We start from the raw sequence: 26,077 nt of genomic DNA on the forward strand, positions 1-26,077 counted from the left end.
TGTTCACAGGATATCCAATTGGAATTTAACAAATTATTCATGGAATTTTGGAATTTAACTAATCATATCATCATCTTTCACCATCACATTCTCTTCGTTTTTTTGCTTGATCCACACACTCTCCGTCTTTATTTTAGCTTTCTTTTCCTTTAGTTATCTAACTTTAATTTACCTTTAAAATAGTTGGAGGTCGTTTCTTTGACCTAAACAAGACATAGCAGTATTCTAAAGTGGGTAACAAAAACTGACAAACTATAATCAGATGAGAAAATTCGAGTAGTATACCTGACATTATTTATATAAGCTATCATTCCACTCTATTATTATAAGCCAAAAACTCAAGCGAGTTCTTTTATTAAAGAAAAAGTTAGCGGTGAGACTTTAGTGAAGAAACATTTTATGTTGGTATAGATTTATTAAGTTAAAGAAAGAGAATATTGAGCATAATAGAGATATAATTAATTTATAAATATTAATAGAGGAGGAAGAAGAAAAAGGCAAATTAGATGATTATTGAAAAGGAAGGATGATAAGTAAGGAGAGATGTGGGAGAGGAATTGAAGTGAAGCACGGCATTTGGTAATGGATGTCACTGTTGAAGTAGCGAGGGATATTGTTGGTTTGACGAGACAAAGAGTGGTGGCTGTTGTTGGTTTTTGGCCCTCATCTGAACCAAGTTGGTGATGGAATAATGCAATGAAGTACGTTATTGGTTGTGGTTGGGGAAGAAATGAAGAGTTGATGAAGTTGTTTGTGTCTGAGTAGTTGGAAAGAATAATGCAGAATGTGGTGGTCTTCCACTAGGATGTACACTCTGTTCCATTGTTCAATTCGCTTCTCTTTCTTTATATTTCAGCTTTTAACTTTGTTCACTTGAATGGATTTGGGGAAGAATGATTGAGTGAATTTGAGAAGATTTAAAGATAAATTTTTTTGTTGTTTATTCGAGTGAATTTGGAAGTAAGTGGGAGTGAATTTGGAAGCAACATTTGTAATAATTAGTGTAGAATTTGATTGATGTAACAAATTAAAAAATTTTACTTCCAAATTCACTCTTACATACCTCCAAATTCACTCAAATAAACAACAACAAAATTTATCTTTAAATTTTCTCAAATTCATCCGATCACTCTCTTCCAAATCCAATTCAAGTAAACAAAGTTTAAGTGTTTTCCTCTTCACCAATCCATTCATTTTCTTCTCGTACCTTCTCAACATAATTACCTTATCATTACATATTATATATAATACTTGGTGTTTCGGTATGGATGTTTTCCGGTGTGTCCTTGTGCTTCCAATATGTTTGGGACGCTCGCTTCTCCTCAATTGTTGTCGTTCGCGTTCCTTCAGCTCGTATCGCTCGTCCACTTTCACCAGCGGAGGGGGGAGGTACCTGCGAAAATACTCCGACGCTCAAGTCAGACGTGAGTTATGGAGCCTCAGCTCTCAAGAAAGTGATTATATTATCACTGTAGAATATTATCTAGAGTTCATCTGGCGTAAGTGGAACGTAGAGGGAACGTACCTGGACTTTTGCCCTGTCATTGTATTTATAGACCAATAAAAATAACCTTATCTAAAAATCTGGTTAGTTACTCATAAATATTTTAACCCCTTAAAATATCTAAGATATTTTATCCAATAGATATCTTACTGTACACTTGGTTTTTATATTTGATCCATTTTAGAACTGTCCTACATATACTTGGTTTTTATACTTGGTTTTTATATATAAATGCACATTTACAGTTTATGCCTTTTGCATATGCACTTTCTGTGTGATTCTCGGACACAGTATTCCAACAGTTTGTGCTGCATAGTTGTTGTCAACAGAGCTAAGCTGACAATGTCTCTAGAGAAGAAGTAACAGTTTGTGCTGCATAGTTGTTGTCAACAGAGCTAAGCTGACAATGTCTCTAGAGAAGAAGTTGCAGATAGGTATTGAAGACAAGCTTGCCCTCACCGAGTTCAATGGCGAGACACAACCTAATTTGGATTCAGTTATTTCTCACTATGCCCAGAGTCTAAATCAGACCAACTTACGATTCTTGGGTACCTTTCATGTCATAACTTGTTTTACATGATTCAACAAATATTGCTTTATAATTCGTGTCAAGATAATGAGAAAATAATTGTTGATATTATGATACTTTTCTTGTTTTATCTCAATGCACTTCAGGCTACCCCACTAATCAAAACCTCAACTGTGACACATTAGCACCATTGCTTCATTTTCATTTGAACAATGCTGGTGATCCATTTCGAGGGAGCAGCTACACCATGAATTCAACATCATTTGAAGTTTGCGTGCTTGATTGGTTTGCAAATCTATGTGAGATAGAGAAGAGCAAGTATTGGGGATACGTCACAACAGGAGGAACCGAAGGGAATCTTCATGGGATTTTAGTAGGGTTAGTTTCGTTAAACTTGTAGACACTTTTGATGCTTCAAAAATATGTTCCAAGCAGAAACATCGACTTACATGTTTTACGTATAGGAGAGAACAATTGCCAGATGGGATGTTATATGCCTCACAAGATTCCCATTATTCAATCTTCAAAACTGCAAGAATGTATCGAATGCAATGCATGAAGGTTAGCAGTTTGGTCTCTGGAGAGATTGATTGTGATGAACTGAAGACATTGCTTCTTGCTCACAGGGACAAGCCAGCCATCATCAATCTCAACATCGGTCTCCTCTTACCTTTGACAACTGCACATATAACAGACTAATAATATGCACACACTTTTTGTGTAAAATTTGAAAGGTTTTTCTTCTTGTAGGGACAACTATGAAAGGAGGAGTTGATGACCTTGATCTTGTAATACAAACACTTAAGGAATGTGGTTTCGCTCGCGACAGGTTCTATATTCATTGTGATGGAGCTTTGTTCGGAGCCATGTTGCCTTTTATCAAACAAGTAAGTGCTTTACACATACATCATCGCTGGGCTAGGCTGGATATTAAAAAATTGAGTTTAAATCGAATTCATTCTTACCATCAGTTTGAAAGATAAGGATAAGTTTACTAATAGTATAATATCGAGTTGATATATGGATTTCAACACACTCCTAAGATTAATAGTTATTTTTAAAATAAATTCTTATACCATATTAGTACGTGATTTAGCCACAATTTGCAAAACTATTAAATGAAAATTGTCGTATTTATCTACTATAAAAATGTATCTTTAATTCAATTAAAAAAACAAAGTATTATTGTATTCTACTTAATTAACCTGAGAGTTTTCTATTAAAACAAAACAAGTTCAGTTAATATTCATGTAAGCAAATTTATTTTTCATTCTTATTTATTTCTAGTACAAATAAATCACTATATTAAAATAAAATAGAGGAGAAAAAATGTTGATAATTAAAATAAATACTATGTTGATAATTGAGTAGATAACTGTTTCAAATAAACCATGTTATTTTTATCCCTTTTTCATTCACTTCTCCGTTCACACGAGCAAAGAGTATTGAATTTAGGAAATTGTTAATTTTTAGTCAAAAACGTATAAATCTAACCATAAAATCTTATATTTTATAAAATGTCATTCACGTTACAAAAGAGAGAGATTACCAATTCACAGATTGATATTATTTCCAATTTTAAATTTGAATGAATTTACGTATAGATGTAGCTAAAATCAATCTTAATTATAGAAAATGTCATATCTAAACTCACACATGAATTATTGACACGATTTTCTCACTTATTATTAATATCTTGCTGAAATATGGTTGTCCCATTTGACATTGTTAATTATGTTTTTGTTTAAGAGTATTGTTGGGATAATTGTACAGGCACCAAAGATCAGTTTCAAGAAACCCATAGGAAGTATAGCTATTTCAGGGCATAAGTTTCTGGGATGTCCAATCCCTTGTGGTGCTGTAATAACTCGTAAAGAATACATAAACGTATTAACTGATGTAGAATATATTGGTTCAAGAGATGTTACAATCACAGGTAGTCGTTCTGGGCATGCACCGATTTTTCTTTGGTATGCCATAAAAAGAAAAGGTTTTATGGGACTTGAAAGCGAAGTGCATAAATGCATAGCCAATGCATCCCATCTACAACATCGATTACGAAAGGCTGGAGTTGGTGCAATGTTAAACAAGTTTAGCAACATCGTTGTCTTTGAAAGACCACCAGACGAAGACTTTGCTCGTAAATGGAGTTTGGCATGCGAGGGAAACATTGCACACGTAGTAGTGATGCAACATGTTACCACTGAAATGTTGGATTCCTTTGTTGATGAATTTCTTCAAAAACGGTCCACTTGGTTTCAAGATGGACGATTTCTACCTCTATGCATTTCAAGTGACGTCGGTTCTAGACATTGTGCTTGTTCAATACACAATTCAGTCTCGTGATTAGGAATCTCTCATTTCAACATGTCATGCTATATATATATATATATATATATATATATATATATATATATATATATATATATATCGTTAGATTTGTTCTGAGTTGACTTTTAGATCGTTTAAAAACTTTTATGTCAAGTGTCATTTGTCAGTGGAGTTTTTGTGTGGTTTGAGAATGGATGGGAGATTTCGAAGAATAAATATTTTGAGTTTTAACTGATTTCTTAATTTGCCATTTTATTTGTTTAATCAATGCGTGAAATTAAGGTAAAAAAGCTGATGATACCATTAATTATAAGTATACACTCTGTCATTTTTTAAATATAATTCGTTAGAATCTTATAGAGACGTGGTAAACCAAGTTTAGGGTTAGAATAACATTCCTATTGACAAGTTTGTAGATAAAATTTGTATATTTATAAATATTTATTATTTGTTAGTAAGATGTATTTTAATATCTGTTTATAAATGTTTATAAATAGAAGGAGGTGAATATGATAATATTTTTATCAGGATATTTATTACTTACAAAAAATTAAAATAAATAAATTAATTTATATTTTATTAAGTTAAGTTTAATTAAAATTAAAATTTAATTTATATTATATTATATATTTGTTTTTGTGTGTTTATTTAAAAATTTTATAAAAATATATAATTTTTTAAATATTTATAGATATTCAGAATATATAAAAGTATTAAAATATCTGTAAATATATTTTAAATAAATATTCAACTAATGAACAAGTAATGAAATAACTTTTTTTGAGTTGATAGTCTCTGTTCATATTCGAATCCTTACCATTTATAATTCTAGATTAGTAATTTTAAAGGGAACGATTACTCGTTTGAATTTAGTTTTTGTGACATGATAAGTTATTGGTCTATTCATTCCGTTATAATAAGATGAACGTAACTTAATATCGTGACAGATTAATTATTTCTATAACTATGTTCTTTTCTTTTTTACAATTTATCATGTTAAAATCTTTTTATATAATTTATATAACTAACACACAAAAAGTTCCTTTTAAAATGTTTAAAAAGAAGGGTTAAATATATAATGCTATTTTGAATTTTGTTCCTTCTCGAAAGGTTTGTTTATTTTTGTCCTCTTAGTTAAAAAACTCGTATTTTTAGTTCTTAAAAAATAATTACGTTAGATTTTCTGTGACGTGGCTACTGGTGAGCCACATGCTAGCTTCCTGATGAATGTGTGTCATGTTTCTCTCTTTTTCTAAAATCAAATTAAATATGTGACATGATATCTTTTGTTGTTGAAATCTACCGAAACAAAGGAAACTAGAAGGAACTAAATCTAAGTTAGAGCAACACTGAATCTCTAAAGTAGTACTACAATACACACGGTTGAGAGGAAGAGCTTATGGAAACAATGCATACGCACTGGCATTAATCTTTCAACAACAAAAGATGTCATAATTCATAATTACTTTTTTTTTTCTCATTCAATATTTCTTCCTAAATAAAATTTTAAAAAGAGAAAATACACCCAATCACGAAATCTCCCTCTCACAGAACTAAGATCATATTGCCACAATCTTACATTTGATCATCATTATAATTTGTTCCGCGCAATAATAACAAAAAAACCAAGGGTGAAAAAAATCAAAAATTTAAAACAATCACAGTTTAGAGGCAGAGCGCGTTGCAGCGAAGATCGTCAAAGGCAACGACAACATCGAACGACGACGGGTTTAGATCAAAAGGTATGAGAGGGCGGAACGACGAGGAGACGATGTTGTCACCGTTGTCGATGACGGAGGAGGAAGAGTCACAGTTGATCACCGCAACGACCGCCTTGCTTGCTTCAATTAAAAGTAATTTTCCTTCAATTAATTGAAGATAACTTAAGAACCCTAATTATTTTCAAGGAACAGAAACCCATAATCTGATTTCAGAAAACAAAATATATGTGGCATATACTTAATCTAATTTCAGAAAAAAGAGAAAACTGACATACATTCATCAGGGAAGTTGGCATCACCGTTAGTCACATTATAGAAAATCTAACGGTCGTTGTTTTTTAAGGACTAAAAATACAAGTTTCTTAACTAAGAGGACGAAAATGAACTAACCTTTCGAAAGAGGAATGAAACCCAAAATAACATTATAGGCCACGGACTAAAAACATATTTAACACTAAAATGAAAGATTGATGTAAAATTACATAACATCATAACTCCATTAAAATAAGGTATTTCGTCTCACAATTATCAAATTTAATTCAAATAATTAAAAAAATATTTTACATGATTTCTTCTTCATTTACTTAAAATTAATTCATCATTTTCTTGCCAAGTGTTTAAGCTACTATACTTTTTTGCAAATTTTCAAATGCAAATTTTCAAAATTAGGATAGTTTAACCCGTTTTAGAAAATGAAATAGTTGAACTTTTGATTTTATAGATTTTGTCTTGACTTCTTTATAAAATCATGAAAATGTGAAGTCATGAGTCATGGCTATTTTTTTTTGCGTTGAACTTAAGTTGTTAGGACTTATGACTATTTTCAATTTCTATTAAATTAAAATTCTCATAACTCATCACGACTTCAGTTATATTACATTTTTTTTGGGCTTTTTTAATTTTTTTTATACATTATCAAGTGTAAAATAATTTTTAATTTTAGATGGTGTCAGAAAAATAAACATATTCATTTTAATCATTAGTATTATTATCATTTTAATTATTAGTATTATTATCATTTTAATCATTAGTATTATTATTTTTAATCCACATTTTCACTTTGTTTACACCACCTAAATTTAAAAATTATTCCACATTTTGTTATGCATAAAAAAGTTCAAAAAAAATATAATATAATTGAAGTAGTCATAAATTATAAATGGTAAGTCATCATGAAATCTAAAGATTTTAATACAAATTGAAAGTTGTTATGAATTCTAATGACTTTAGTTCAAAACAATTATAAAGAAATCATCATAAGATATTAACGATTTCACATTTTCACAATTTTGTGAAGAAGTCCTTGTGATTTATGACAATTTTCATTTATAAGTCATATGATGATGACATCTTATATAAATATGTAAAAAAAAATCAAATTATTTCATTTTTGTAAATTACCTATCCATCTATCCTAATTTTGAAAATTTTAATGAGTTACGTTCTCAAATGAGAATAGCAGAAGATAGATTAGGAGAAAAAAACCTATGTGAAACCAAAATTTATTTGTAAGATTTTGTTTGCTATTTTAATCTCCTAAAATTAAAAATAAGAAATTCAAGAAGATCTCCCACTAAACTATTAATTTTAAGAAAAAATTCTTTTTAGATGTTACACGTTTTACTCAATTTACTTTTGTAGAATGCGTATATTTTTTCTGGCATATAAAGCTGCCCACATCGTTATCTGAAGTAGATATACTGTCAATATTATATACGTAATTGTTATAAATGTTTCGTCAAGCGATACAATTATGCTACCAATTTAGTTAAGTGTCAATGTTAAAATTCTAACCAAATATTTATTATTATAGTATTTGCATTACTATAATTTAAAATATCTCATTACATGAAAAATGCTTTAAAAACAAATTATTAGTCTATAAATTGTAAAATTAATCATTAATTTAATTAGAAATATAATTTTAATAAGTAGCTGATATAACTAGTGTTGTCAAAATGAATTAAAATCCTTGGGTCAACCCGATCCACCATGAGTTTGAGTTGGGTTGGATTTGAAAAAAATGAATTTTTTTTATACGGGTCAATTTTCAACCCGGTTCACTTAGAACCCAGTTCACCCATGGTGAACCTGGTGTACTTAACAACCCAACTAGTTTAATTTAATTATTTATTATGTTATGTTTCAATATTATTAATTAACATTTTTTTATTGTATTGTAAATGGGTATAAAAAAAATGCTTGAAGAGAGCAAAATATCATAAATTTTTCCATTCAAGACTTTAATCTTATAAATGGATAAGTGACACAAAATTTTTCAATATTATAAACTTATTTATTCACTTTTCAATAATATAAACTTATTTATTCGCTTATTAGGTTTGTTTTTGGATTACATTTGAGTTGTATGTTCAATTTTTTATTTTGAATTGTCTTTGAAGTTTAACATCGTTTTAGAATGAAATTATTTAAATTTGAATTACAAAAAAATTGTAATTTTATTTAATTAAAGAAGCTTGTAATTAAGTAAGTTAACTCATTTAACCTATCAACCCGTAGTGGGTCAAGTCGAATTCGAATTTTTTCGATTCGCTAATAAATGAGGCAGATTAGATTGACTCACTAAGTGGTCAACCGTGATGGGTCGGGGCAGACTGGACCGAGTGACCCGTTTTGACAACACTAGATATAACTAATAAAAGATAAATTTAAGTTTTGATTTAGATATTAGTTTATTAGAAATCAACTCCATTATTGTATAAAAACGAGTAAACATGTTATTTAAAAATACAGCTTTCTAAAGAGTTAATTGTATTTAAGAAAATTAGATTTAGTTGTTAGTTAGGGAAAGCTAACTAGCTCAGCAAAATAAACTTTGAGTATAATTTTAGAAATAAATAAGTACAACATTCCTTTAAAATTTTAAAATACACGTTTCATGAAACAATTCTAAATCAAATAATTTTGACACACAAAAAGATGCATCCAAAATACACGTTTTACATATTTTAAAATACACACGTTTTACATATTTGAAAGGAAAACAATAAATCAATTATAAGTCAAAGAATTTTGACATGAACACACCTTATAAATTATAATTATTGTTGGATGACAAAAATAATAAATCTTAGAGAGTTTCATTTTTATTGTAAAAAGAGAATTTTACAAAATCGATTAACTATGTTTTACAAATTAATCTTCCATTAGAATCGATTTGAGCTGACTTTTAATAAAAAAGTGATTTGATTAACCTTTAATTGTAGTGGACTCGTATCAATTTATTAGTCTTCAATTCTCTTAACTCAACTTAGATATTTCTTGAATTTAGATTTTCAAAATCTAAAAAATATTCCATGTAAGTCCAATTCAAATCTAATTTAATTAAATAGATTGAAATTTGATTTTTTTAAAACTAAAAAAATTCAATTCAAAATTGGATTTAAAATTCAAAAATATGATTTTGAATTTGAAATAAATTCATTTAAATAACTTAGAACAATATGAATTTGAATTATTATAAATTAATTGATTTTCAAAATTTGAATCTTTACCTTAAAATAACTTTTCTAAAAGTAAAATTCTATAACTTAATAGATTAAATTATCTCAACTAATGCAAAGTATTCAAACAAAATTGAATTCTATATAAAATAAATCAAACTGATAGAATTATTTTTCTTAATTAAGATCGATTACAAACACTACTAAATTAATATTAATATATGAAGTATTTCTTTAAAGTTTCTTCAACATACATTATTTTGAAATTTAATCATTTGAAAAATTTCCATAACTTCGTAATTTTTAATTGTTGCGATTAATTTGTAAAAAAAAGAAAAGAAAAACTAGTATTAAAGGTGAAATTTGAGTAGAAGGGAAGAAGGGAGATAGTTGGTGAAAGGGAGCTAAAGAAGGGTGTAGAGTGCTTTATTCCTTCTCTTCTTTTGATTACTTTACTTATTATATTATTATTGCATCTATGATTTCCAATTACCTTACACTTATCACTATGGGGTCTATGCTTTATTATATAATATTATTGTTTTAACTTAATTATATTTTTATTATTTCTTAAATTTAAAAACTTTGAATTAAATTTTATTAGATTTTTGTTGTAGTAGTCATTAAAATTTTAAGACTTTTCAAGTATGTATTTGTTCTTAGATTTTAATGATAATTATATGCTATGTTAATTATTTTATTGTCACCTTACTTAAATATTATCATATAATATTTTTGTTAAAAAAATCACAATGATGAAAAAATTTGTGAAAAAATTATTCTACTTAACGAAAATTAGTCTACAAGAAAATTAAAACAACAAAATATAGTTTTAATATTTTAAAATTTTAATTGTATGATTTTATAATTCTGTAACTATCTAGTTTTATAAATCAACTTTTGAAACTTTATAATTTTGTAATTTTATAATGTAATAAATTCTCAAATGAGCTAAATTCGAGGTTTTTATTTATAAAATAACGTCTTAAATAGGTCTTTAATTTATTTTTTCACTCAATTAAGTTATTATTCATATAAAATTGAATCAATTGCATAATTAATTTGAATGAATAGCTTTAAGAATGCAATCCTTTATAAATCTAAACATGTGGTAGATTGATATTGTTAGAGATATGAGTTTTGAAATTTTTAAATGAAAAAATATTTGGAATTTCATTGAATTACTCATTTTTTAAAATCCCTAATTAAAGGGTGTTTATGAAAACTACAAAGAATGGAAAACAATTTTGGGTTAGGTTCTCCCCATCGAATCTCCTCAAACAAAGTTATAACTTCTTTCATCTTCCCTTGTTAAGAAAACTAGTAATCATAGCGGTTCTTGAGCACATCATTCTTTTGTAGCATTCTCTCAAACACTTCCTGTGTTTCTTCATACAATTCATTCTTCAACAATCCATTGATCATCACAGTCCACGATATGGCATTCCTCCGAGGCCCTCGCACACTCAGTCTCACCCTCCATCCTAGCGTACGTATCGACCATGACAGTATACGACATTCATTCGGATGCGACATCTCTTTGAAGAGCCTCAGTGTGTCCTTATGCGTTCGAACCTCGCTAGTCTTGAAATCACGACGTTGTACGATGCATTCTTCTCCGGCGCCACAGTGAAATAGTGAAAAGCGTCATTGAGGTCATCGTTTTGGTCGCGACAATGATAGAGTTCTAGGAAATGACTTTTGGCATAGAGTGAAAAAGTGATTTTGTAAACAACTTCGAAAAACTCAAACACCCTTTAATTAGAGATTCTGGCAAATTAGGGATTTAATAAAATTCTAAATTTATAAAATTTAAAAATGACAAAACCCATGTCACTAACTTTCTCCATGTGCCACATATTCATATTTGCAAAGTCAATGTACTACTTAAATGCAATTGAATCAATTTTACAAGATAAAAATCTAATTTAGTTAAAAAAATTTTTTTGACAAAAATAAAGACCTGATAAATTTTTTGACAAAAATAAAAACCTAATTAAGTTAAAAGAAAATTGAAGAAACTATTTAAAACGTTTTTGTATAAATTTACACCTCGAAAATGATTAAATTTTATAATGTTTTAGTTTAATAATTTTATAATTTTGTGGTTTTATAACTATATGGTTTTATAGGTTTATATTGTAATTTTATGATTTTATAACTATATAATTTTTAATTTTAAAACTTTATAATTTTATAATTCCTATTTTAAAATTTCATAATTTTTTAAACTTATGCTTTTATGACTTTATATGTTTATAATTTTATAATCTTAACAAAAATTAGACTACTAGTAAATTAAAATTATAAAATATAAAATATAAAATATAATTTTAATGTTTCAAAACTTTGATTCCGTAATGTTTTTAATTGCGTAACTATCTAATTTTCTAATTTTATAGTTTTATAATTTTTAAATTATGTAACTATCTAATTTTATAAATTTATAATCTTATAATTTTAAATCTATTTCAATATCTTCCTCCACTAACACGATCCGACAAGTAACTAAAAGTTAGTATACATTTATGTATACAGGCATATTCAAATAAAAAAAAAGTTAAATTGAAAAATAAAAACTAAAATTAATGAAATAATTAATTTGGATAAAATCGAAAAAAAAGTTTAACACATCACACTACTTTTAATAATATAATAATATATATTATGATTTTAAACTAAAAAAATAATATAATTATAATAAAGATATTATTATTTGACCGCGTCAAATGAGGATAATTTGTCTTTTTCTATGTTTCTATTCATAAAAGAATGTGTGGACTAGAAAGGAAAATTCAAAGGGATATTATTGATATATATAAAAGTTAACTAACCACTGCAAAACATATGAATACAGATTCTTATTTCCCTCTCCTAAACATATCAATAAGTGATCTGTCTCGCAATTCCTATAATGACTCTCATTCCAGAACTTCAGGCCACAGAGCTGTTGCCAAGAGTTGTGAGCACTGGCAAGTCCTCCGCAAAAAGACAGAAGCTTCAAACAGATATTGAGGAGAAGCTTGCCATCACTGAATGCAGTGGCGACTCACAACCCAATTTGACTTCCATTATTTCCCACTACCTCCAGAGTCTAAAACACTACAGCTTACGCAACTTGGGTAGGCTTTTCATGTTTTCATTTTCTTTTGTTTACTTGCGTGGTTCATTTTCATTTGGATACAGAGTTTCATTAATTTTCATAACAATATTTTCTGTTCAGAGAGAGTATGTGTTATATATTGATTAAGAAAATCATATTCAATTGTAATTACAGGCTATCCTACCAATCAAGATTTCAACTATGACCCATTACACCCGTTACTCGATTTTCACCTTAACAATGCTGGTGATCCATTCCTGGGAAGCAGTTTCTCCCTAAATTCAACAAGTTTTGAAGTTTCAGTGCTTAATTGGTTTGCAAGTATCTGGGAGATAGAGACGAGTGAGTACTGGGGATATGTGACAAGTGGAGGAACAGAAGGAAATCTTCACGGGATTTTAGTAGGGTCAGTATAATGTCCAACACTTCTGATATTTCAAAAATATATATCAAACACAAACATTTATTTATATCTTGTTGTGTAGGAGAGAACAACTTCCTGATGGGATATTATACACCTCAGAAGATTCACACTATTCAATCTTCAAAATAGCAAAAATGTATCGAATGAAGTGTGTGAAGGTTAGAACATTAATCTCTGGTGAGATTGATTGTGCTGATCTGAAGGTTCAAGCTCTTGCACACAAGGACAAGCCAGCCATCATCAACTTAAACATAGGTTTTTTCTTCTCTTTTACTAAGCTAACACATTTTCTGTAGACGCATGCAGAACTTATTAAAAGGGATTATTCTCTTTCAGGAACGACAATGAAAGGAGGTATTGATGACCTTGATCTTGTAATACAAACTCTGGAGGACTGTGGCTTCACTCCTGATCGCTACTATATTCACTGTGATGGAGCTCTATTTGGAATGATGTTTCCTTTTCTCAAACAAGTGAGTTCAAACTATTTAACATTGACTTTTACCTGTTAGAGTAGACTTTTGGTCAAATATTAAATGAGTTTTTTTTAATGGTTTAAAATAACGTGTCAGTGATTTTCCAGGCATCAAGGATTAGCTTCAAGAAACCTATTGGAAGTGTGACTATTTCAGGTCACAAGTTTTTGGGATGTCCAATTCCTTGTGGTATAGTATTAACTCGTTTAGAATACATCAACGGATTATCCAAAGATGTTGAAGTTATTGCTTCAAGGGATGCCACCATCACAGGTAGCCGTAGCGGCCATGCTCCAATTTTTCTTTGGTACGCTTTAAAAACAAGAGGTTTAGTAGGACTCCAAAATGAAGTGCAAAAGTGCATAATGAATGCACAATACTTAAAAAATCGATTACTTGATGCTGGAATCGGTGCAATGTTGAACAAATTTAGCAATATCGTTGTCTTTGAGAGACCTTTGGATTATAAGTTTTCCCGTAGGTGGAATTTGGCGTGCAATGGTAATATTGCACATGTGGTGGTGATGCAACACATCACCGTTCAAATGTTAGACTCTTTTGTTGATGAATTTCTTCAACAGCGATCCATTTCGTTTGAAGAAGGACGATTTCAACCTATCTGCGTTGCAAATGATATTGGTGCTGCAAATTGTGCTTGTACATTACACCATTCAATATCATAATCCAAAATCTATCCATTATTTAATGCATATATATGAAAAGGATTCGTATCCTTTAAACCATGTTATTTGAGATTCATCTTATAATCTACAAATATACATGTCGTTAATACTTTAAGATATATTATCTAATAGTTTAAGAACTCTTTAAGAGTGTGCTTTCATGATAGAGAAATAAATTCCATGTATTACTTTTTTTTCTAAAGGACCCCAGTTTTCCATAATTTTTTGTTTATATGACATATTATTCACAATATCTATCTAAACAGTACTGGTAATTTTTTATCATAATAATAAAATTATTTGATGATAAAAATTTAAAATTTAACTTATAATTTAAAATAATTATTTGAGTTAATTATGACACATTATTTCACTACTCATTTTCATTATTAAGGTTGAGTTTCTCTTACATAGAACTTTTTACATGGCAACATTTACAAAATTGACACATCATCATCTTCTACCCCTAGAAACCCTAGCCTTTCCCTACCATCCATCGTCGGACCACCAGTAGCAAAGCTGTCGCAAATCGCCATGGGGATCCTTCGTCACCTCCACCATAAATAACATCGTCGGACCGCAACACTCATCTTCTCCACCATCAATAACTAAAATCGTTCATCTCCATTGGAGGGATTTTTCCATAGAGATTTCAAGCTAGAACCCAAATTGCAAGCCCTAATTGCAGGGAACATCAGACCACTCCGAGATAGCCATAAATCACGCCACCTCAGAGATAGTCCAAAATCACCATGCCACACCGCCTCCGCCAGACCCTAAGCCGTCGTGACCACTATCTCTTCTGCGAGAGGCCACCACACTCGCGCTTCACCACATCAACGGTGGTGTCTCCATTTGAAAGCATCAAGCCACCTTGCAACTGTCGCCTAACCCTAATCCGTCGCAAGCCGCTACATTTTTCGCCACGATGTTGAAGCGCTTTAGTACCACCATCAACCTCGCGAGCGTCACGCACAACCCACACAACCCTCATCGTTTCACCATCATCATCAACCGCATCAGAAACCTGCAGAAGAACCCAGAAATCGCGAACTGCATTGATGCACGAAGCTTCAACCTCCATCGCAAAAGACCATCTTTGCTTCTTCAACGCGTCGTCACGACACACCTCCATCACCTTCGCCAAGCCCAAACTTGCAAACCACAAAATCAAAAAGAGCTTATCCTAAATCCCAATCACGATAAACCCTAGTTCGCGAAACGCCACCATCGACCTCGCTATCAGCCACAAGCCTCCATGGCCACCATGCCGCAATAATAACCATGCTGCCACCCAAACACCATTGAAGCCTCCATGGAAACCCTGCAAATAAAAAACCACAGAGCCACCAGAGAGCCATCTTCGCGCCTTCAAATCGCAAAACGAGAGACCCTTCGCATCCATCGTTGGCCACCGTGAATGAAGGGGCGAAACCCTGATTCTAAAAAATCTTCCCCAATCTGCAGAATAAGAAGTGGCGTAATGAAGATGTCCGTGAGGGTTTCTCTGCTTCGTGATTTCTGTGTGTGTGTGTGTGATTTGATTCACGATGGTCACAAATGGTGAGGATTTCGCAGAGGAAGCAATGGTCGCAATGGTTGTGGCAGCGCGGAGGAGATGACGACAACGCTACGATGGTTGCTAATTTTTTTTGTAAAAAAAATAAATAAAAAAGACATGTCAAAATATATTGAATTCCATCTCATTTAGAAACGAAGCTCAGCATGTCATGTCAACCATACGTTAACGCTGTTGGACTCAATTTAACGATTATTGCAATTTTATTGCAATTTTAATAAAATAAGGACCCAATTTAGACGCCGTTAAAGAAGATGATCAATTTGAGATTTTGAAAGACCTATCGAAACACTAAACCAAAAAAGTATATATTTAAATACATTAAATATATTTATACAGTTATATTCATTAATAAAGAAAACAATAATAAAAATATTGAATATTTTAAATATAACATTTTATTCATCTTCATTGTATACTTTTCAAATGGGATTTTATATGTCTAACAAGACTCGCAATACTCAATATTAAAAATCGGAAAGAATAGATAAGATGCAACGTTTGACAGTTGCCACACTAGAGTTTCTGGTGAGATTGATTGTGTTATTATCTAAAAGGCTTTACTTCTTCGTAAAGACAAACCCGCCACCATTAATTTCAACATTTAAATTAGTTTGGGAATTAAAATTGAAATATATCTAATAGTAGCTATCAAGACTTTAATATTTAAATTAATCTTTAATTTAAAATTAAAGATTAATTTAAAATCGATAATAGTAAATAATTAAAATTTTGATAAATAATGTTAGAAACTAATTTATACATTAATTTATAAATCAATAGTAATATTTTATTTATAATAAAATCTATTTTAAATATTAATAATTTTTAATTTATAAAATAATATTTAACTCAATTAATAGTTATTTTAATTACTATTTAATATTTTTTTGTTATAGATAAGGTCACAACCATCAATGGAAGAGTGAGAACAATGAAATTGCTAGAAAAGTAGAAATACAAATAACATTTTGTTCTTATAAAAGTAAAAAGTTATGTCATAATATCTTGAAAACTAACATAGGAGGAAGTTATGAGAGAGAATAACTATAAGCAGAACAGGGATTTGAAAGTTTGATGAAAGGTTGAATTTATTCACATAGGATTAAAGAAGGAATGTATATCTCATTAGCCTACAGGGGGATGGTTTGAAACAGAGAATTATATAGCTGTCAAATTAGTACATTTGATTAGACCTGTCAATTTGGCCCTTCTTACATGGTTTGGCCTTAACCCACGTGGGTTGGGACCAAAAAATTCCACATGACCAAAAAGCCTCTCATAGAAAAAGCCCACGGAGCCAAAATATCTTCAAAAGTCCTGTGGACCAGGACCAACCCATGGGCCTTTTTTTTAGAAAAAATATTCATTTTGAATACAAGAAAAAATATAATTAACTCCTAATTTGTTACAAAAATAGTTATAATAGAAAATAAATTGAAATTTTTATAAGAGGAGAGTTCTAAAGTCAAGAAGCAAAAGCAAAATGACAATATTTATTGAGTTAGATTCTCTAAGTATATAATTAAAGGATCATTTTATAAATTTGAAATTTAAATATTTAATTTCACTTTTTTTTTAAGTTATAAGTAAGAAATTAACTTTTTATCTAAAATTATCCTAATTGAAATTTAAGAGAAGATTTTCTCTAATTGAAGCTCTTAATTTTAAAAAAATAGGCTTCTTTATTTTCTTAGAAAGTTATTGAAAAATAAATTAAATATAAATGATTTTCTTTTTCATTTTATACTCAACAAATCATGTTCATAACAAAAATAATAAATAAAAAGAAAAAAACTCATAAACCTTGTGCAAACTGAAGTTGTATTCGCCCATAGAATTCAATCTCGTCGTACTACTCACTCAAAATGTTTACATTTTAAATGTCATAAACATAAATATAAATATAAACATAAACATACATTTATGTTATGTGTTCTAATTGAAAGTTAAAAATAAATTATTTAATGTGTTAGTTAAAGAATTGAAACACTATAACATTTGTCATTCTTTAGTACTTTAGGTCTATTTAAAATTTTCATTTTTTTATAAATTTTTAAGAAATTAACTTTCTTTTTATAATATATCTTATGGTGATTTTGAGAAAAGATTATCAGAGAGAAAAAAACAAAATAAAACATAAGTTTAATTTACACATAAAATGTTAATACTATTTCTGATCAAAAAAATTTAGATAATAAATTTTTGAATTATTTTTAATTTTAAATAATTAAAAGCAGATTGAGTGATATTTTAGAAGTCGAGGAAACAAAACAGTAATTCTTTTTAAGAAATGTAAAAGCAGTGCAAATATTAAATCAAATTAATATGTTATTATCTCTCTTTGGGGTTATTTTGATATTACTAATTATATATAATTTTCTAATAATTGGTGTCTGCAACATAAGACATAATTTTATTAAAATTGACAACAAAATAAAGCATTTTTATAATATTTCAGTAAAATAAATTTGTAATACTATTTAGTTGTATAAAATTAAGTGTGTGGTTTGCAATTGTTTTTAATTATTTAAAAAAGTGGTTATTTTGAATATTAAATATTCTATTATACTATAATTAATTAGTTTTATTTAATAATTTGAAATAAGAAATCAATTACATGAATATAAAATTTAGTACTTTTAATAGTTACTATTAAGAATGTTGAAGTTTAGTTTCCAAAAAAATTTTAGTGGGCTAAACCCACCTTAACCCTGACCCTAACCCCCTTGATATGGGGCTTTGGGGGTTGGGGCTTTTTTTTGGCCCCCATTTGAGGGGTTTCTTAAGAGGGGACTTTTTCAAGAGTGGGTTAAGGTTAGTCCCGGGGTCATGGGTCAAATTGACACCTCTACATTTGATAGGCCTGGCCCTAACTCATGTGGTTTGGAGCCAAACACGCAAAAAATATTTCTTAATAAAAAGGCCTATAGGACCAAATATTCACAAAGTCCTATAGGTTACCTCAGTCCATGAATATTTCTTTTTAGGATGAGAAAATTATAATAATAAATCATAAATCTATAAATAAAATATTTATAATCTCAACACCATTACTTTGTAAACGTTGTTTCCGCTTGTTTTGACCCTTATGATTCTTGTTCTCTTCACCAAGTCTCTTAATTTCCATCACATCATTTCCAGCCACAAATTGAACTTCCTCCAGTTCTACACAGTTATCGAATTTAGAATTCTCATCCTCTTATTGTTCAGGATCATCAATTTCCAATTACCCAGACACCTCACATCACAACTCTCAGAATAGCTATCATAATTGTCATTCGCAAAACTCATCAACTTCTCTGGTTGATGATGCTTAAGTGGAGCAAATGATCCTCCAGTCTTTTATTGACGAATTACAGCGATTTGATCATACCGCTCAGCTAATGATCAATGTGTTTTATAGAAGTCTTCAACCATGATGTGGTCTCTTCTTGTAATACATCTCAGCACGTTGGGAAAAGGAACCTGCATCTTCTTCAATTAGTTTTGACATTGCCTTTGTCTTCTCATGTTCCATTATTAAACTACATATGAACAAAAAGGCCAGGACATCATTCGCATGGCCTAATTATCCATCTAAGCTTTCACTTCCAGAAAAATAAATATAATCCAACTAAGCACTAATTGCTAGAGCTAACAAATGCATAGGGACAAAGTCAAAAGGGAGCAAAGGATGGAAGTTCATTTTGTGACTTGCAAAGGATGTGATGGAAATTGAGAGACTTGATGAAGAGAACAAGAATCATAAGGGTCAAAACAAGGCCAAAACAACGTTTACTAAGGAGTGGTGTTGAGATTATAAATATTTTATTTCTAGATTTGTGATTTATTATTATAATTTTCTCATGCTAAAAAGGAAGACTCTTGGGCTGATTTTAGCCCATAAGATTTTGTGGATATTTGGTCCTATGAGCTTTTTTTAATAAGGAATTTTTTCGGTCGTGTGGGCTTTTTTATTCCAAACCACATGGGTCAGGGTCGGGCCTATCAAATGAGCTAATTTGACAGTTATAGATAGAAGGTGTTATACTAAATTGTAACCAAACATCTGTCCGGTGGCAGATATGAAGTAAAATGCTACTAGGGATTTTATTTAATGTTGTGTTGATCATAAAAAAGAAACACATAAGATTATAAGCATAGTTAGATTTCGCTCATACAAGGTGACACATCCACGAACATAGGGCTCAGAAAAATATGAATGTTTGAAATCACAAAACAACCATTCATCAAGTTAAATTGTTTCCACCAGAATGTTGAAAATAACATAAAGAAAGTGAACAAGACTCAGGTTCCATAGTCTGACACTGTAAAACATAACAATAAAGAGCAGGACAATGATATCCTTGGCAACTCTGGAGCATTGCAAACATAGATGGTATTAGCGATTGTGCTAATGAACTAGTTTTTCTGATTGAAGTTGGAGAAGTTATATATTAGGGCCATAATGCCCCCTGGAGAGTTGTGGTTGCTGAGGGTTCAGATGCTGCTGAGATGGAGGGTTATGAAACTGTTGCAGAGGTAACTTGGAAGAGAATGGAGAGAAAATGTTCCCTTGAAAACGACAACTCAATAAAACATCTAGATTTCTATTTTCATCCTTCAGGCCCTGAATTTCTCCATTCAACACAACACTCAGAGCTGCAAATTACAAGACTCTCATTATCAAAGTATCGTAAAAAATCACAATCTAATTGCGGCTTACAATTTGTCCTCTTTCTTATACAATTTTCTTTTTTAGTTTAATAAAAGTAATAATCTATAAATGTAGAAATGCAGATATATGATGATATTGTTAGTGCTATAGGAGTAAACAACTATGAAACTATGCATACCATCTTTAATTCGGTCTTCTTCTCGCATGATGTCTAATTTTACTCTGACCTCCTTTACATGAAGAGCCCTTCCTCTATTCCCCATCTGCATATGTGTACGTAATTAAACATACGAAATCAACAAAATTTTTATTCTATTAGAGGAAAGTTATTAAGCTCCTCATCAATTGACCCAAGGTAATGATAATAAAAGCAAGTATATAACATGAATGAAAAAAGTATACATCGGGACAGAAATTACATCTTCAAAATTGCACAGCATTATTTAATGGTTCCAGTCATAATATCATATTTTAAGTATTACAAACTTTATTTTTTAAGTGTGATTTAATATTATTTTGTAAAAAGGAAGAAACATAATAAAAAGTTCATTTTAATAAAATATTTATAAAATTTCTTATTTCTATATGCAATAAATGTATATATGTGTGTGTATGATTAAAGACTGGATAAAAAAAGTAATAGAATCAATTTAACAGTGAAATAAAAACAAAATTGTAATGCAACTCTTTAAAAGAAACCAAGAGAGTTTTACTACTTCAATAATTACAAAATAAACATATGTCATTAATTTAGCCGTAAACACACAAGTCACTCTCTCAACTATCATAATGTCATGGACGTAAACCTAATTACCAAGGTATTATGATTAACCATTTAGGAAATCATGTCACCGTAATATGCGAGTATAACAAATCAAGTCATAGGTAGATGGTATAGTGAATTTGATTATATTTCTTGAATTGTTTTTTTTTTTTAACAAATAAAACCTTAGAGGTAGGATTACTTTATAGATATACCGCAAGTAGTATTTTTTTACATAATCACATTCTAGAACATTTAGTCATAGTTGTTAAAAATGAACATTAAGGTTGGTATACAATGGTCAGACAAGTCTTTCTAATATATGTAGTAAAGAGAAAGATTAAGTATTAAGAGCACTAAAACTTGTTAGGGGTTTGTGTTATATGGGTTAAACAACAAATTAGGTAGTGAAAACAGTTTCAACAATAAGATATCATACATAGTTTTGGTAAAAGAAGCTCTCATAGGTGGTGAAAGTTGTGAAAGAACTAATTGGCGATAAAAGGAGGAACAAGCTGAACACCTAACTTTATGCATTAATATTTAAACTGTTTCAGTTTTGCTTGCAGCTCTTCGAGTTTTGGTAATAAGACATCGAATCATCAATGTATTTTTTTTTTTGAACTTTTTCTTAATCTGAAACAACTTCTGTCATGGTTTTTCTTGGCTCTATAATTGGCTTATCCTTCTATTCTAATCCTCGTATGTATGATATACATATTTTTAAAGCACGGAATGGAATAGAAAGGAGGAGGGACATCATGAGACATATGTGCAAATAGAATTTTGAAAATTATTTTGGTGGAAAACAAAGGTTATCACGATTTAGTTCTTTTATACAAGTGCTAAAATTTGTGAGAGGGATAACTATTCGTATATATAGTGAACTGAATTATAAAGTTTCGATGTAGAAGATAATTCAGTATAGTATTATTTTGCTTATTGTAACTAATGTGGAAGGATTTTAAAGGGTTTTTTATATATAGGTTTGATTGGTAGGGCGAGATCTATATGAAAAGTTAATATAATTTTCTGAAAGTCTCTTGTATATAATCAAATTTTCTCAAAGTTCATAAAGTACGGAATTGACACAATTTTAGAGACCAGGTGTGTGTAAAACCACACAGGAAGACATTAGAAATTTCAATTGAGTTTGAACTCCTTACCCAGCCCTAGGATCCCCGTTGCTGCCAAATATTGTAATTTAATCTAATTATTACTACCTTTTTTATTCATAATAAGGCATAGCTGTTTGAGAAAGACAACATCCATATTTAGTTTTAAAAAAATCTATATATATTTAGTTTCAAATCGTTTATAATTAATATATGAAGGGAAAAAGATCTAACATGTGTAATATTTTTGTTATGTATAGAACCATAATAAATTGAAAGGAAAACACATACCTGAAGCAAGCAAATATTATTAAACAGGTTAGTTATTTGAATTTCAAGCAATTCCACATTCTTTTGCAACTCTATCAAATAACGCTTTTTCCTTTCCTTTGATTTAGCAGCAGATTCCCTATTAGCAAGAATCCTACAAAACACAAAAAATTAAAACGTATATCAGTGTGAGAATATGAATCCCACAACCCCGAAACTTGTTTCTCATGTGTGTTCTAATCAATAAAATCATATGAAAAGAATTGAACTAACAACCCCTGGACCAACATTTTAATAAGATTATACAATTAAGTTGGTGAAGGCTATAACTAATTCATTCTATCGACTTTTAAATGAAGAAAAAAAAAATATATATATATATATATATATATATATATATATATATATATATATAACAATATGCAGTTTTGTATTCAGAATGGCAAATTTCAAGTATACTACCCACAAACAAAGTCACAAAATGCTCCAAATATCTTTGGTGAATGAAGTCGTCTATGAAGAGAACTCTCAATTTGTTGAAAGTCTTACGTCGACTAAAGATAAGGCCAATTTATAATATATATATGAGGTGCAAATCTCACTTTAGAAACCGGTTTTGTAAGATTGAATTAGGTCTTAAACCCCCTTTCTAATATGTTATTAAGGTCATGGTTAGAGTCTATCCTAACAATATTTATTGTTTCTTGGACATTTCTATTCTACCCGCTGAGATTTCTACATAGTTGGTGGATAAAACTAAAAAATAAAAATTAGATATAAACACATTTAAAAAAAAATAATGAAATTATACATAAAAGCACAACTACCATTGGAAAGATGAAATTTGTATGTACAGGCACGACATCGGTTATAAAAAAATTAAAAAAGGTTCATGCAAATATAACTTCTTATTGTTGTTAAATTGTAAAACAGATAATTTAAAAACAAAGTCGTATATTTGAAATGAGATTTATTTATTTTTGGCACTTTACTTCTAAAGACAACTTACTCATATGGATAATTATTTAAAGTTTACCTATGTTATTCTAATAATTTTTTATACTTTAGATCATATCAAAACTGCTATTTGATAACTTTAACTACAAAAGGATTAAAGTTTCATGCAATTTTTTTAATGAAAAGTTCTTAAAATTGAGTATCTACAAAAGTTGTTTAAAAAAGTAATTTTAAGATTAATTATGTTTTCTTTAAGTAAAAAAATAACATAAGTGATTGACAACGCAATAAAAAAATCTAAAAATTATAATTTATTTTTGAATTAAATATATTTATTAAACTATTCTCAAATATTGGATTTTATTTCTAAACTAGATATATACTTATTTGGTGATTGTATTTTACGAAAATAATTTAAAATATAGTCAGCTCAGAGTATTGTATTGTATATTACCGTCTTGTTTGAAAAATAAAAATCTCGTTTGTTTAATTATTTATTGGGTATTCATGAAAAAAATATCCCCAATTCTTTTTATATCTATAGTTATTTATATTTTTATATTTTATTTTTAAAAAAAATTGAAATAAAAAATTTAAAATAATTTTTTAACTAATAAATTTAGATAAAAATATTTTTTTAATACAATTTAAATCAAGTTATTCAATAAAATATTAATACAAATGAATTTGACTTTACTTTAAAAAATTTAAATATATTACACCAAAATTATAAATTTTAAAAAATAAATCTTTTAAAAAATAACTTTAATTTCATATTTTTAAATGATAATAGAATTATACAAAATTAAATTTTAAATTATTATTCTATGATTAATATTATTTTATTAATAATTTTATTCATTTAAATTTTAAAAAATATTAAAAAAATTCACTAATAATTATTAATAGGTAGAAAATATTCGCAGAAAGAATATCATAAATATTATATTATATTTATCTCACTGGATAATTTAAATACCCTATTTACTACCGGTGAAAACGACATTTTTTATCTTTCCTAATTCAACCATAACTCTACATGTATAATTTGTAGATATAACTAAAAAATAAAATAAATTTTCAAAGTTTTAAAAATGATTTAATTAAAGAATAAATTAAATGAAAAAAGAATGAAGACCTCTTAGCCTTCTTAGGATCAACCATAGCAAGTTCAGCAAGTTCCTCCGGCCCCATGGGCCTCCTCGCCAATGAAATCGCTGGCCCGGCCTGCATCAAAGCTGTCAGTGACGCGTCCAGGGGAACGTTCTGCCGACGCGGCTTCTGCTTGTTCTCTCCGGAATTCTTAGCACCGCCTGCCATGCAGAGATCATCCGAGACCACGGACTTTCCACTGTCGAGTCCGTCTGTGGACCCTACTGGTGCAGGCTTCGAACTCTGCTCGTTGGGTTTCTCCGAGGTTTCGGAGTGAACGGACACTAGAGGAGCGGTTGGCGGAGGAGGAGGAGGCAGTGGAGAGTTGAACATTTCGAAATCAAAATGTTTGGTATCGACGTTGAGAAGGTCGACGAAGGTGTCGAGGAGAGGATAGGAGGGGTCGGAGTGTATGGGGATGTATGGTTGCTCCGTCGCCACAATCTGGTCAAAGAGCGAGGCATCTGACGGAGCTCCGATATCGTTGTTTTCCATCACACAAAATGAGAAAAACGTTTTCTCTTTGGAATTTGTGATTTGGAGTTTTGTTGAAACGTTAAGTGGTGACAGGAAACTGAAGTTAAACTGATAAACGGATGTTGGGGGAAGGAGGTGTTGGGTGTGACTCTGGCGCACGTCCCTCGCTGTATATATAATAACTCGACTCTCTTATTCGATCAAGTGTCTGTGAAACACTGGGGTGGGATTTTAAAATCATTTAATTTAATTTAATTATTTATTATTTTATATTTTTAATACTATTAATTAATAATATTTTTATTGTAGTGTAAATAAAAATAAAGAAAACGATGTTTGAAAAAAAGTAAAATATTATAAATTTTTCTATTAAAGACTTTAATTTTGTAAATATATAAATGATACAAAAATCATCAATGTTATAAACTTATTTATTTACTTTTTAAATTTGTTTTTGGATTATATTTTAGTTGTATGTTAATTTTTATATTTTGAATTATCTTTAGAGTTTAACATCATTTTAGAGTAAAATTATTTAAATTTGAATTACAATTTTTTTTTTAGATTTAGAAAAAAACTTGTAAATAAGTAAACTAGTGAATCAACACATTTAACCAACAAAAACATGGTAGACTGAACCGAGTTCAAATTTTTTCAGCTTGTAAATAAATGAATTAAGTTTCATTGACTCACTAAGTAGTCAATTCGTGATGGAGTAAACCAAATTGGATCAAATGACCTGTTTTAACAACATTGTTCATCATAAAAAGAAAAAAAAAACACAAAACCATTAAATCATATATATTTAATTCACTTCCATTTATTTTTCAATACTTTTAATTTCATTTCATTTTTTGAAAACAACTTCT

General features: G+C 29.4%; 3 protein-coding genes across 3 annotated transcripts; 2 read left to right on the forward strand and 1 right to left on the reverse strand.

Moving 5' to 3' along the window:
* Positions 1-1,772: 1,772 nt before the first annotated feature.
* On the forward strand, positions 1,773-4,392 carry LOC108324740 (serine decarboxylase 1-like). The gene is made up of 5 exons (XM_017557671.2): positions 1,773-2,052; positions 2,180-2,411; positions 2,498-2,691; positions 2,784-2,920; positions 3,807-4,392. Exons 1-5 carry the CDS (start codon positions 1,911-1,913, stop codon positions 4,377-4,379), a joined length of 1,278 nt encoding a protein of 425 aa, XP_017413160.1. The 5' UTR covers positions 1,773-1,910; the 3' UTR covers positions 4,380-4,392.
* Positions 4,393-12,413: 8,021 nt separating this feature from the next.
* On the forward strand, positions 12,414-14,309 carry LOC108325692 (serine decarboxylase 1-like). Its single transcript, XM_052875019.1, has 5 exons — positions 12,414-12,671; positions 12,827-13,058; positions 13,138-13,331; positions 13,413-13,549; positions 13,660-14,309. Exons 1-5 carry the CDS (start codon positions 12,464-12,466, stop codon positions 14,233-14,235), a joined length of 1,347 nt encoding a protein of 448 aa, XP_052730979.1. The 5' UTR covers positions 12,414-12,463; the 3' UTR covers positions 14,236-14,309.
* Positions 14,310-19,945: 5,636 nt separating this feature from the next.
* LOC108325623 (transcription factor VIP1) lies at positions 19,946-25,343 on the reverse strand. The gene is made up of 4 exons (XM_017558715.2): positions 24,718-25,343; positions 22,644-22,776; positions 20,653-20,737; positions 19,946-20,458 (listed from the first exon to the last, which is right to left on the reverse strand). The coding sequence occupies exons 1-4, from the start codon at positions 25,224-25,226 to the stop codon at positions 20,247-20,249; spliced, it is 939 nt and encodes a 312-aa protein (XP_017414204.2). The 5' UTR covers positions 25,227-25,343; the 3' UTR covers positions 19,946-20,246.
* Positions 25,344-26,077: the final 734 nt, after the last annotated feature.

The sequence above is a fragment of the Vigna angularis genome, chromosome 3, assembly GCF_016808095.1.
Source record: "Vigna angularis cultivar LongXiaoDou No.4 chromosome 3, ASM1680809v1, whole genome shotgun sequence".
Classification (NCBI taxonomy): Eukaryota; Viridiplantae; Streptophyta; class Magnoliopsida; order Fabales; family Fabaceae; genus Vigna; species Vigna angularis.

What these genes read in the sequence shown, in the direction of transcription:
- LOC108325623 (XM_017558715.2), bottom strand. Translation starts at nt 25,226, where the DNA reads ATGGAAAACAACGATATCGGAGCTCCGTCAGATGCCTCGCTCTTTGAC. An exon ending in GATCCTAAGAAGGCTAAGAG is followed by an intron (nt 22,777 to 24,717) that starts GTCTTCATTCTT and finishes TGTGTTTTGTAG; the next exon opens with GATTCTTGCTAATAGGGAAT. An exon ending in ATAATATTTGCTTGCTTCAG is followed by an intron (nt 20,738 to 22,643) that starts GTATGTGTTTTC and finishes ACACATATGCAG; the next exon opens with ATGGGGAATAGAGGAAGGGC.
- LOC108325692 (XM_052875019.1), top strand. Translation starts at nt 12,464, where the DNA reads ATGACTCTCATTCCAGAACTTCAGGCCACAGAGCTGTTGCCAAGAGTT. An exon ending in CTACAGCTTACGCAACTTGG is followed by an intron (nt 12,672 to 12,826) that starts GTAGGCTTTTCA and finishes TTGTAATTACAG; the next exon opens with GCTATCCTACCAATCAAGAT. An exon ending in CATCATCAACTTAAACATAG is followed by an intron (nt 13,332 to 13,412) that starts GTTTTTTCTTCT and finishes ATTCTCTTTCAG; the next exon opens with GAACGACAATGAAAGGAGGT.
- LOC108324740 (XM_017557671.2), top strand. Translation starts at nt 1,911, where the DNA reads ATGTCTCTAGAGAAGAAGTTGCAGATAGGTATTGAAGACAAGCTTGCC. An exon ending in CATCATCAATCTCAACATCG is followed by an intron (nt 2,692 to 2,783) that starts GTCTCCTCTTAC and finishes TTCTTCTTGTAG; the next exon opens with GGACAACTATGAAAGGAGGA. An exon ending in TGTTGCCTTTTATCAAACAA is followed by an intron (nt 2,921 to 3,806) that starts GTAAGTGCTTTA and finishes ATAATTGTACAG; the next exon opens with GCACCAAAGATCAGTTTCAA.